The 12500-nt window shown below is 36.5% G+C and overlaps 2 protein-coding genes across 5 annotated transcripts in view; one reads left to right on the plus strand and one right to left on the minus strand.

Moving 5' to 3' along the window:
• Positions 1 to 1054: 1054 nt before the first annotated feature.
• On the minus strand, positions 1055 to 6946 carry LOC119591974 (AAC-rich mRNA clone AAC11 protein-like). 4 transcript variants are annotated; one of them, XM_037940734.1, is made up of 4 exons: positions 6797 to 6930; positions 4037 to 4117; positions 3655 to 3854; positions 1055 to 2407 (listed from the first exon to the last, which is right to left on the minus strand). In XM_037940734.1, exons 2-4 carry the CDS (start codon positions 4098 to 4100, stop codon positions 2333 to 2335), a joined length of 339 nt encoding a protein of 112 aa, XP_037796662.1. In that variant the 5' UTR covers positions 4101 to 4117; positions 6797 to 6930; the 3' UTR covers positions 1055 to 2332. The 4 variants fall into 4 exon arrangements, with proteins under 4 accessions (XP_037796662.1, XP_037796669.1, XP_037796677.1 ...); XM_037940741.1 differs by lacking the exon at positions 6797 to 6930 and adding an exon at positions 6291 to 6632; XM_037940749.1 differs by lacking the exon at positions 4037 to 4117 and having other exon boundaries at positions 6797 to 6946.
• LOC119591965 (transmembrane protein 243-like) overlaps positions 4046 to 12500 on the plus strand; it is a 77646-nt gene continuing 69191 nt past the window's right edge. Inside the window, exons 1-2 of the mRNA XM_037940722.1 lie at positions 4046 to 4277; positions 4701 to 4783. Coding sequence (XP_037796650.1) covers positions 4228 to 4277; positions 4701 to 4783 — 133 coding nt within the window. The 5' untranslated portion in view covers positions 4046 to 4227. The remainder of the gene's footprint in view (positions 4278 to 4700; positions 4784 to 12500) is intronic.

Below are 12500 nucleotides of genomic sequence, written 5' to 3' on the forward strand. Positions count from 1 at the left end.
CCAGGAAAGAACAGACAATGAAGTTTTTATTTGGTGTCTAACAAATTAATTGTAAAGCTAAAGATGTATGAAATTTAATTTTTTTCATTAAAGACAAATATTTCTGGTGGTTTATTAAGCTGTGTATTGTATGCAATGAACGTTCATAAATACTTTAAAGTCTACAAATTACATATCTAAGAAATGAGTAAAAATGCTAGAAAATATCCTGTAAACTTTTGAAGATAACAGGATATTAGGTTGCTGGTATTTACACTTTATTAGTGGCGTTACTTTGCGAACATTAATTGCGTCATTCAAATTTAATAAAGCACACTGAAATTTTTCATAAATAATAAAGCTCTGTCAATAATTCTCATTAGCACAGCTAAGCTTTTTCTTTCAAATGAAGATATGAGCAATCTATGGTAATGATTACTTGTAAAGAATTCAATCCAACAGTGGAATTACTACACAAACTGTGTAAAATAACATATATGGACCAACAAAGCAAAATACTATATCCCATTCATAAATTCAATACAGTAGTGTTGCGAAGTTTTATTCATTATGTACATTACATCTATATTGTTTGAATAAATCCCTACATCTACTGTATATACAGTTTCAACACTATAACCATGTTTGTTTTCCTCTTTCTTTACAAAATGCAAAATCAAAACTTGTAAACAATTGATGACTGTATGTTAGACTATCTTTATCACAGTAAATATTTTGATAAAATTAAGAGGCAATTCTTTGTATTGCAATGACTTTACAAGATAAAAATTTCAAAGCAAATTCTAGGCCAAGATCTATCCACCCAATACTTTTTTTCCAAAGGGAAAAAAAAAAAAAAAAAAAAAAAAAAAAAAGGAATGATCATCCTATATATCATCCCTAACTTTATGCTATAAAGATAGTAAATAGTTATGAAATTTCGAACTTTATATCTATTCTTGTCCGAACATTTTACATATTTGTACAATAAAAAATATCGTGTTAACAACCATGCCACCAATAATACAGCCTGTCCACAGAAAGCACTTGGGCAATTTTAGAATAACAAAATATCTAATGGTTAACGAAAACATTTATTCTCTGGGTTGTTCACTGTTCAGAATACAAAAAATACACGTAGACAATAAAGAACATATATGGTGTATGTACATGGACCAATATAGACCAATGTTCAACTAGTTTAACTGAGAGTAAAATTGTTTGAGCAACCATTATTTCCAAAGCAGGCAAGCTCTGCCCTTCTATTACCAATTTCTAAAACAATGTAAAAGCTTGGAAGAGGTTTTGTAAAAAAACTGTTGCGCCATTTAGTGTATTCTAAATTTTTGCTCGGGTTGAAAATCAATTAGTTTTTTTACTTAGTAGAATATTCATTGCAATATTGGTTGTTACAGAGCATTTATACATCTGTACTGCATCTTAAACTTTACAAGGCCAATTATTCAAATGTATAGTGTAGTTTCAAATATCCAAACCCTTACAAGCTTTCTGAACATTTTCCAATAGAAGTTTCAACAAATAATTAGAACTTAAATATTACAAAGGGTCATCATAAGAAAAGATGCACAAGTTACAACTAAATGAATTTTATTGGTACAAAGTAAAATAATATTACAGGGTAAGTTACCCTGGACAAAATATAAAATACCAATTGCTTGGGAATAGTTGGTCCCAAAATGAAGGGGATAGCAAAAGGCTGAAAACTATTGATCTGTAATTGATCACAATGAAGAAACATGAATGGGTGAAGGTGATCAAGGGACAATTTTCAGATCTTTTCCCACAAGTGAATGCCGACTTAAAAATATGTTTTCTCTCTCAAGAAATTAACAAAATAAACATAATAATAATGCACTACACATTTTGTACTCTGAAGAGAGAATAGCATTGAATTTTTTAAACCACTTTCACTGATAACACCTACAAGAAACATGAAAAAATAATAATAGGAATTGTTGCAGACCACACCACCATACCCTCTGCACCCCTACCTACATTCTCTACTCATGAAGCCATTACTGATGTAAATACATAGAAAAATAGGTACTTTTTTGGCTATTTGGAAGTATAAAGACTTGATGTAGGCATTAAAGAAGCACACACAACGTAGGGGTATACAAGGGCTGCCACAGGTATAAAGGTATATATAAATCAAAGCCTTCAAAAGCAAGATAATCTGAGTGCCTGTTCCAAGTTGCACAGTGACCAAAAATGGGGAATGAGGTCATCCCACACTGGATTGGCCCTTATGCTTTTTTTTGTTTTGTTATTTATTCCCCTTTAACAGCAGCCCTGTGACAGGGGGGTAATGGTGCCTCCCACAACACTAAATTTACTCTGCATCTTCAGCAGACTCCTCCGAGGCAGATTCTTTGGGGGCATTCTTGGGGGGGCGACCTCGCTTGCCCTGAAATAAAAATTAAGCAGTCAGACAATGCTTGAATGATACTCCCTAAATAACTGAATGCAATGGTAACATTTTTATACAAGAATATAATCTACAAGATCATCTACTTGGGTATGATTATCTAAGACTTGGTAAGTGGATAATAAGAGTGGATATCAGTGTATGTGCAGATGTGCACACACAAGCACTCACACAAAAAATAACAGTAAAAATATATATAATCAAATACTTATATATACATACATATATATATACATACATATATATATACATACATATATATACATATATATACATACATACATATATATAATATACATACATACATACATATATATACATACATACATAATATATATACAATATATGTATATATATACATATATATTATATTACATATATATGTATATATACATATATATGTATACATATGTATTTATATGTATATGTATACATATGTATTTATATGTATATGTATACATATGTATGTATATATATGTATACATATGTATGTATATATATATGTATACATATGTATGTATATATATATTTATACATATGTATGTATATTTATACATGTATGTATATGTATATATATATATATATGTGTATATATAGATCTATGTATATGTATGTATATATATTTTTTTAAGTATATATGTATATATATATATATATATATGTATATATATATATATATATATATATATATATATGTGTGTGTGTCAAATACTTATATTTACTCATGTGTAAAATTATATATACATAATTACATAAACTTATTTATGTATACATGTATGTCTGTATCTAGAATTTATATACATATACAAAATTTTATTACACCCATGCATACATCGAGTAAAAGCAAGAAAATTAATAGTTTTTCAAATGGCACCCAAAATTTAGGTATCATTACCAAGATTGTATAAATTACAGAGATATAGCTAACACTACCAGAAAATTGTCCATTTGAAAATGGCCAGACAAAGGAACGGGTCAACTGTTCCAGTTATCTTTAAAAATAGTAAGGCAATTAAAAAGGCTTGACCGAGAACTACTTGATAAAACCATTAAATAGCATAACAAATAGTCATCATCATTTACACATGAAAAAGTACCAAGAAAGCAAAATAGTTATAAAAATATGAAAATCATTCTAATCACAAAATTTTCATGAATTTAATCCAGTCAAATGCAAGAACATTTGACTGAATATATTATGCAAATCTCATAACAATCAGACTTACAGTGCCCTTTGCTGGGGATCCCTTCTTGCTCTTGTTTTTGCTACCCTTGGGGCGGCCTCGTCCCCTCTTGGGGGCAGAATCATCTCCAGAGTCCGCAGCCTTGCGCTTAGCTGCTGCCTTCTCGCTCTCTGGCTTTGGGGGACGGCCACGCTTGCGCTTGGGGCTGTCAGTGGGGTTGTCTTCAGCCATGACTTTAAAAACTATGGGAAAAAAAAATATATATATATATTACAAAATTAGGAAAGTAATTAAACAAGTAATAATGCTAAAAAAAAAAAATGCTAAATTAATCTCAAGTGAGGCACTGGCTTTAAGGTATACAACAGTTAGATTATTCCTATTTTGGGTGGGACACTCAAATAATTCACTTTGCCCTTCTCACTTTCAGGCTTTGGTGGGCGTCCACGCTTGCGTTTGGGGCTGTCCACAGGGGTGTCTTCTGCCATTCTTGTCAAGTCTGACTCTAGGACAAAATAGATATGAATATTAGTGCTACAGCAATGAATGGCCCACTTGATTTCTGGATGAAAAGACTAAAAATCAAGCAAAATAAAGTTGGATTCCAATCAACTAATGAATCACATTTTGGCCAAGAATATCTACTTGTATATATTTAATAGTGTGTGAGTGCGTGGAAGAGTTCACCGTTTGAGAGTGAGTGTGCCAGTGTGAGTGAGAGTGAGTGTGCCAGTGTGAGTGAGAGTGAGTGTGCCAGTGTGAGTGAGAGTGAGTGTGCCAGTGTGAGTGAGAGTGAGTGTGCCAGTGTGAGTGAGAGTGAGTGTGCCAGTGTGAGTGAGAGTGAGTGTGCCAGTGTGAGTGAGAGTGAGTGTGCCAGTGTGAGTGAGAGTGAGTGTGCCAGTGTGAGTGAGAGTGAGTGTGCCAGTGTGAGTGAGAGTGAGTGTGCCAGTGTGAGTGAGAGTGAGTGTGCCAGTGTGAGTGAGAGTGAGTGAGTGTTTTATTTGCATTTTATTTTATTTTTATTAATTTATTCTTTAGATAATTGGAACCACACTTTATTTTATGAATGGGCATGTGATACTCCACAGAAGCAACGAGCTGATAGAACAGTGTGAAAGAACCTATCACGCAAGTCAAGAAAAGAGAACATCAACCATAACCACAAAAATGGGTAAGTGTTTAGAGGACAACTGCAGTATTTCTTAAATTTGGCTTTACTTTATTGATTTTATCCAACATGTGCCACTGCTAAGTAACTGCCACACCCGTTGCACTTTGTGCTCTGGTAAATACAAAAAATCCTACAAAACATTCCGGCAAGACAGAGCTTGGAAGAGTTCACCGTTTGAAAATAAAACGGATTTGGGCCTACAAGCTTGACCTTGCCAGAATATACAGGGTGCAGGTTTGATGGCCTTTGCCTGAGCACTTACAGGCAAGGAAACCAAACCAATCAGCATGAAGGCAGTGACCTCTTCCAACAAGCTCTAAACATTTACCCCAAAAAGAAGGGAAAAGTAGAAATTACCAGAAACTAAGGAACAACCTTTAGAGCAAAAGCAAAAGATAAAGAGTTCTAGGAAGATCAATACAATGGCAAAGAAGCTGCTGCTGAAACATGAAAATGCAGTAGCACTGCGATGGATATGCTGTCTGCATCAGGAGAGTGTACAGCAGTCAATATCTCCTCCTCAGCTCCGCAGGTTTTGTTTTTATTTATTTTTTTATTATTTGTTCTGAAAGGAAAGTAAATTTGTTGTCCATCTGTCAGTTGCCATGGCGTTTAGCCCCAAACGTGCGTTCCACCCAAGTTCAAACTAACATCTTCCTACAATATTATTCCTATAAAATACAATAATATACATGATACACTCTACTGTAAGAACACTAAACATCAGGAAAACTATGCCAGTTGTCTACATAAAAATGTTCATCAGAAAAACAGAAAATACAGGTTATTTTTTTAATATAAATAATAATAGAAAATACAATCCAACTACATTGCAAAAGACAAAGCTAATTAAACCATAAAACACCAAAGTCATTTGATACAGTATACAATAAAATATTAGTAACAACAGAGCACCAAATGCACAGAAAAAGAAAAAATCCATATTTTCTTTTTTTTTTTTTTTTTTTGCCATATTACTTATTTAACTACTGCCAATATTCATATAAGAACAAGAGGCTTTCTTCCAAAATCATACACTTACTTACTATCCTACCTTGGATTTTTTCTCATTCAAAGCTTTATTTTCACAATTACATTGTATAAAATGTAGACCAAGGAAAGAATTCAGATTCTTACTCAACAGGAAAAATACTTATATACTACAAGAAATAATTAATGCACTTCCCATTCATAATAAATAAGTAAATTATATGTAGTATATTTACCAATCACTAATAAAAACAAAATGACAATAACACTGCCATAATGCAAGTCTAATTATAGTTTTCATTTAAAGGCATATCAAATTTTAATTTTTGCAAGGAAACAACCATATATTGTAAACCACACACTGTATATCTTTACATACACTATGAGAAAGGTTATAATTAAATTGTTCAAGACTGCCACACTTTACGGTTGATAACACTGCAGAAACTAAATTGCATTTTTTTTTTTTTTACGTTGAACACATTACAATTATTTTTAACATGTACAACTACCATACCTCGCACTCAGGATAAGACGGGATAAAAACTGGCAGGGATATGAAATCAGGGGCTGGAGATGGAAAATCCTCCCTTTCGCAGATGTGGCCGAGCTTCACACACGCGATGCCAAGGAGGTCCCCAGAGGCGCCATTTTCCCCCCCACGCCACAGAAACTCTAGTTAAGCCCAACTCGCCTCAAAAAGGTGAACTAACGCGTCTCTAGACGGCCCGCAAGCAGCAATCAATTCCTTTGCGCTTTTCACAGGTCCCGCCACGGTATCGGGACCTATCTCTTGGCGGGAGATTTGATGCTGGCGAGAGGGTGCTGACGCCGCCATGAGCCGCCGCCGCCCTCCCTCCGCCCGGCGACCCCACGCCACAAATCCTTAAAAAAAATGAAAAATACCAACCACTCCCGGACCCCTCGGTCGAGAGTCGCTCCAAAACCTTCGTGCCTTATTTTCTCAGCTATTCCCTCCCACCTAAGATGTGAATTAAAGGGAAAGAGGAGTCAAAAACTTACATTCGCGGAGGTCGTTTGACTCGTAGGGGCGGCGTCTGGCGGGGATGTGAAGCGGCGGCGGCGAAGAGCGGCGGCTTGGGAGGCGAAGCGGCCAGCGAGCCCAGCTAGAAATTAATTTCAGATATTATTTTCCGCTTTCCTTTGCACTGGGGGACGTCGTTATTATTTTTTAAAAAATCCCCAAGGACCGTATGATTTTTTAGAAAGTAGGAAGGAAGGGTAAACAAGGGTCTAAAGGGTTTAAAGAAATAAATCGGTGGTGTCCCCTGGTTATTCGTTGGATATTTTCGGCGTCGAGGTAGGAGGTCGGGAAAAAATTGATTCTGGAAATAACTAGTGATATACTTACTTTAGAACGATCTTAAAAAATAGTATATGACTTAAAGTGTATGCCAGTATTTTTTATATATTTATTTAGCCGATATATAGCCCGAAATAAATTGTTCCATTAAATGCACGGAAAAACCGAAGTCTTCTCCACGACGCTCGGCGAATATATTTCTGCAATTTCTTGTATATTTAATAATATTTTTTTTATTGTAAATGGTGATGATTTTTTTTTCGAATAATTGTCAGAAAAAACTACATTCATTCGTCCTTTAAATGGGTGTAAAATGCAATATTCTGAGAAGGTCAATATTATTCCCTGGTTAATGTTAATCAATGGTGTGTGCGTACAGTATGTGGCGTCGGGTGGCTACGCGACAGGCCAGAACTAACTATTGCCGTTAAACGGTTACCCACTTGTAAATGAGCTTTAAATTTAAAATATGTTTAATTTTTTCCAAATAAAAAAAACTAACGTCCATCGGCAGGTTGAGAGACCGAGTCCGAATCATTAGGAAGTAAGAGGGGGGAAAGGAGACACGAAAGTAAATAGCACGAGACGAACATCATGTAACTACATTGATATCTGCATAAGGGCACTTGTATATGCAAGATTTATGATTCTTTCCGCGCGGAGGTTTTAAATCAAATTGCAATAGTAGGCCTCTTCCTCTAACAACGCAATAGGAACAGCAACATGTACAGAAATCGCAAACAATAAATATATTTTTTCACTTCGAGCAAATAACTGTATTTTATATTTTTGTGTTGTTTATACCGTCTGTATCTCGAAGAAAAATGGAAGCTAATAATGTTTCACTCTGAAGATCACTTTTTGGAAACGACCTATAGAAACCTCTCCAAACAAAGACGACCGCCAGGCAGTTTTGATTCTTACCAAAGGTTTGCAAAGCAAATTTCAGATGTTCGTTACGAAATCGAAGTTTCTTTGGACGGAGCTCAAAAAATCCTGCATTTGCATTTGAAATACTTTGAAAGTCTGTTGACAGTAACTTTAAAACTAGCCAGGAGGACTTGAGAAAGATCAGTTATTTTGCTTTGTTGCTCGCATGGCTGCAGTGCATATAGGTTGTGTGCAGTCATGGTCTGATCAAATATTCTGATCTGGCAAAGGGTTTTAAAAGCCCTTGAAGCAGTGTTTTATTGTAAGGTATAATCTTCGTTTTTCCTCACATCAAGTACATTTTCACTCTATAATCTCCCTCAGCTTAGTGGAAATGGAGCATCCAGTGGTGTTATTGAGGAGAAACCAATCTGCCACAGAGCTTGCGCGCGCATACATGCTTTTGATACCGTAGATACGGAATGATCGATCGATGAAATAAATGTTTCCTTACTGAAGAGTACAAAAAAAAATATTTGTAGTGCTGAAACAATCGGTAGGTTATGTCTCAAGTTGATTTTCGCTTGATTTCAGAGTATGATGCCTAAGTCCAATGTTCGTGTTGCTTCGTCATGTGCATTGCATGTATTTTTTCAGCAACCTATGGCCTTTTAGAACAGCATTTGAAAGTCTCTTATTCACCCTGCTACATTTCTTAGAAACGCCCTCGTGTCCTTAAGCTTTTCATTTGGACACTGTAGAACTTGTCACTGTGAACCATTTTTACTAGTTAGTGTTTCACGTACCAAGAAAGAAGCCGTTTCTTTTCAATCTCTCTCTCTCTCTCTCTCTCTCTCTCTCTCTCTCTCTCTCTCTCTCTCTCTCTCTCTCTCTCTCTCTCTCTCTCTCTCTCCCTCTCTCCCTCTGTGTGTGTGTGATAATAAGAAGAAACAGATATTCCTAGATCTCCCGAACACCCATTTTTCGTTGACCAGTGTGAATATCACCCGGCCAAGCAGTAACTGCCTGCAGACAAGATCAAATCACATTTTTTCTTATGAGATTATTCCTAAAGACACCATACAAGTGGGTGGCCTGTTAGATTGAATGATCCAATTACATTTCGAAAACACACCTAAATGGATGTGCAAAATACACTGATTATGTGCAATAGTACTCGAACAGAGGTTTCTAAAATTTGACCAGACAAAAAAAAAAAAAATCTTACATTAGGAGTTATCCAGAAAGAAAGTACACTGTGGGTGACAGCTTGCATATTTGTACTTGTTATTACGTATCTCTTTTTTAGAAACGCTCGTCAGTGATTAATATAGAATTATCTTTACGTTAGTATATGCAGAAATGTGATTCTAGGGAGTGTTGCTTGTACGGCATATGTAGCTTAAAGTTGCACTGAAGCACGCACCGGATGCTACTGAGGTGCAGGCACTCTGCACCTGCCATGATCTCGTGCCATCCATGCGCCCGGCTGTAAAGTCATCATGTCTAAATAATACTGACAGCATTATAGAGGCGGAAAGAGTGGACTTCGTAGATGGAGGATATCTGAGGGAGACTTGCAGACTTGAAAGTTACTTACCCAAAATTTTTGGTCGTGTAGATTCACACACACACACACACACACACACACACACACACACACACATATATATATATATATATATATATATATATATATATATATATATATATATACATATATACATAAATATATATATATATATATATATATATATATATATATATATTATATATATATATATATATATGTATATATATATACATACATACATACATACATACATACATACATACACGCATACATCCTCACACACGTGTGTAAATAAATTTATCTGTGTACATATAAAAAGTATGATCATGCGTATATTTGTGTGTACGTGTGTCTCTTTGAGTGCAAGCATGTGTACATGCATGCCTAAACAAATGTCGCGTATAAGATGGAGGTATGGCAGTATTTTACTCTTTAGCTATATTTACGGTAGGAAACAAATGTTCCTGAGCTGAATTAAGTATTCTTATACATCTTAATCAGTAAGATTTAAAAAGTAACTTTTAACAGGTCGATTTTCTAATTAACTATATAATCACATATGAAAATATATTAAATATAAGGAAAACTGTCCACTTCACTGCGGAGGAAAAATGTAAGGATAAACTTTCAATACTTAACTTGTAATCTTGCCCTGTCCTTCTATATTAGCAGTTTTCTGCATTCATGGCCTGGCTATTATTAATAAACAGGAAGATAAATCAACGGATCAATATATAAACATATAGGTAGATATACTTCATGAGCTACAGAAAGACAAGTAGGTGGAATAGCGGAAGGTGTGTAGTTATTTAGTAAATAATGTCAGACATAAAGTGGGTTAATAATCACGTATATCGACAAATACCAGTATGATACATGTTTACAAATAAGCCTTAACTTTTGACATCAGTTCACGTATCTTATATTAACTGAGATATTCATTACATGCGAGCTTCACACATACTTTCCATGTTGCCAAGCTAATAATAATTTCAACAATCAATTTTACTCAGAAATGCTAAATCTTAGAGTCAGCTTTTCTTGCAAGGTCCTGTCAGTGACAACGTATTTATTGCAAACCGCTTTTTTAAAGAAAGAAGCAAATTAACCCTCACTCGACTTAAAAGGTCAAGTACGTTGCTAAGTTCTTAACCTAGCAATATACGAAGTCAAGCTCCATTTGTACATACCAGTGCTCATTAATAAACATCTCTCCAGTTCTGATGTACTAAGGGCATTCATGATTATCTCTGCTGTTCTGAATACCGTTTTAGGGAGTAAATGATAAGATCCCGCAAAGAATTTGTAATTTAAAAATACTGTTGGTAATTCTGCGCAAGATGCTAGTTTCCACACGTAACGCAGGTTGTTACAAACACATAAGTATCATGCAATATAAAAGTTTTGCGTTTTATTTTACAGTTCAATGAATCAAATGAATTATGTTATAGAATATTCGATTTAAACAACGTCATAGAGAGCAGGCATACCAACCAAGCCGAGTGACGCGTCTGCCTCGGTTTGTACTTGTTTAGCAAAAATGTTTTAAGGTCTTTTCCTTTTTTCCTCATTTATGTCAGTCGAATGCAAACGTTCGTGTGCGCCAATGCAGGACGAGAACCGTACATAGCTCAGGGGTAGAAAAAATGCGCTGGGGTTTCACTTGAGAGAAAAACGGATTGAGATGCTCAAGGTGAGGAGGGAGGAGAGGGAGGGGAAGGGGGGCCAGAGAGGATGTTCAAGGTGAGGGGGGAAGGGGATGGCGTGAGATTGGGTGTGCGTGTTGATTGCTCAAATATAGGAACAAGCGGTGTATTAAGCCCAAATGGTAGAATTATAATAAAAAAATGAGTAACCCAAAAATAAACAACACAGATTCATATTCAGAACGAACGACGGCAGTATCACGGGATACCACGTACCGGCCTTTGCAAGGGAAGCGGAAAGCCATTGGGAGTCATTGTATGGAAGGCGGGCGAATGTAGCTTGGGTCAGGAAGCTTGGTTTGAGCGGCGCGAGCGAGGGGAGGGGGAAGGGGGGAAGACAAGATATGCACAGTTAGGGTGTAAGGTTAGACTTTGCTTTCTTGACAAATAATGCGAGCGAAGGGGATTATTTAATAGTGCACTTGAAAGCATCCGGGAAGCCGTCACTGCCATAACTTCACTCTCCGGGAATTCGGCGATCGACCGAGTGGTATTTAGATACAGTGTATGGTTTCGTGCGTAATGCGTCGAAGGTTTATAATTGCATATCGTAGTTACTTGGAGTCCTTTAAAGATAGAAATAATTTTTAAAGTCCAACCGTCGTGCAATGACGCTTTTAACGAGATCAACTGTAAATGTAGTTCTTCCTGAAGTTAAAATTACATCCAAAGTTTTGCTTATTGTTGACATGTAACTTCGGTATACTTTCACAAATCAACTATTCAGGTCGAGATGCGTCTCAGTGCATAGGGCACGCTTAGGTAGGCTTGTGGGGAGAGGGGAAAGAGTGGGAGGTGGGTGTTGGGTTGGGGGGGAGGGAGCGGAGGAAAGGAAAGGATGTATAGCTTGGGGTTGATAGACCTGACGGGGGGGGGAGGGGGAGAGGGTGCGCCGAGGATGTTCCCGGCTTGGCGTGGGGGCTCCACGCGGACGCTTTGCCCGGCCCGGATTTTTCAAATATATCTGGGACGTGAGCAGTGGCTGGCGTGGGCAGGGGGGAAAGGAGAGGGATGGAAGGAGGGGTAATTGCAGAAAAGGGGAAGAAGGTGACGAAGGTTAGCGGTGGGGGAGGAGGAGAAGGGATAGGAGTGGCAGAAGGGAAGGTGGAATAGAGGTGGAAAAAGAGGGGGAGGAGGAATAGGAACAGAAAAGGAGAGGATGTGTAGAAAAGAGAGAGATGAAAGATATGAAGAATAGGAGGTGGAAATGGAAAAGGTACGATAAGTGTCGAAGAAAAGGAATAGATGATGAAG

Source organism: Penaeus monodon, chromosome 3 (assembly GCF_015228065.2).
Source record: "Penaeus monodon isolate SGIC_2016 chromosome 3, NSTDA_Pmon_1, whole genome shotgun sequence".
In the NCBI taxonomy this organism is placed as follows: domain Eukaryota; kingdom Metazoa; phylum Arthropoda; class Malacostraca; order Decapoda; family Penaeidae; genus Penaeus; species Penaeus monodon.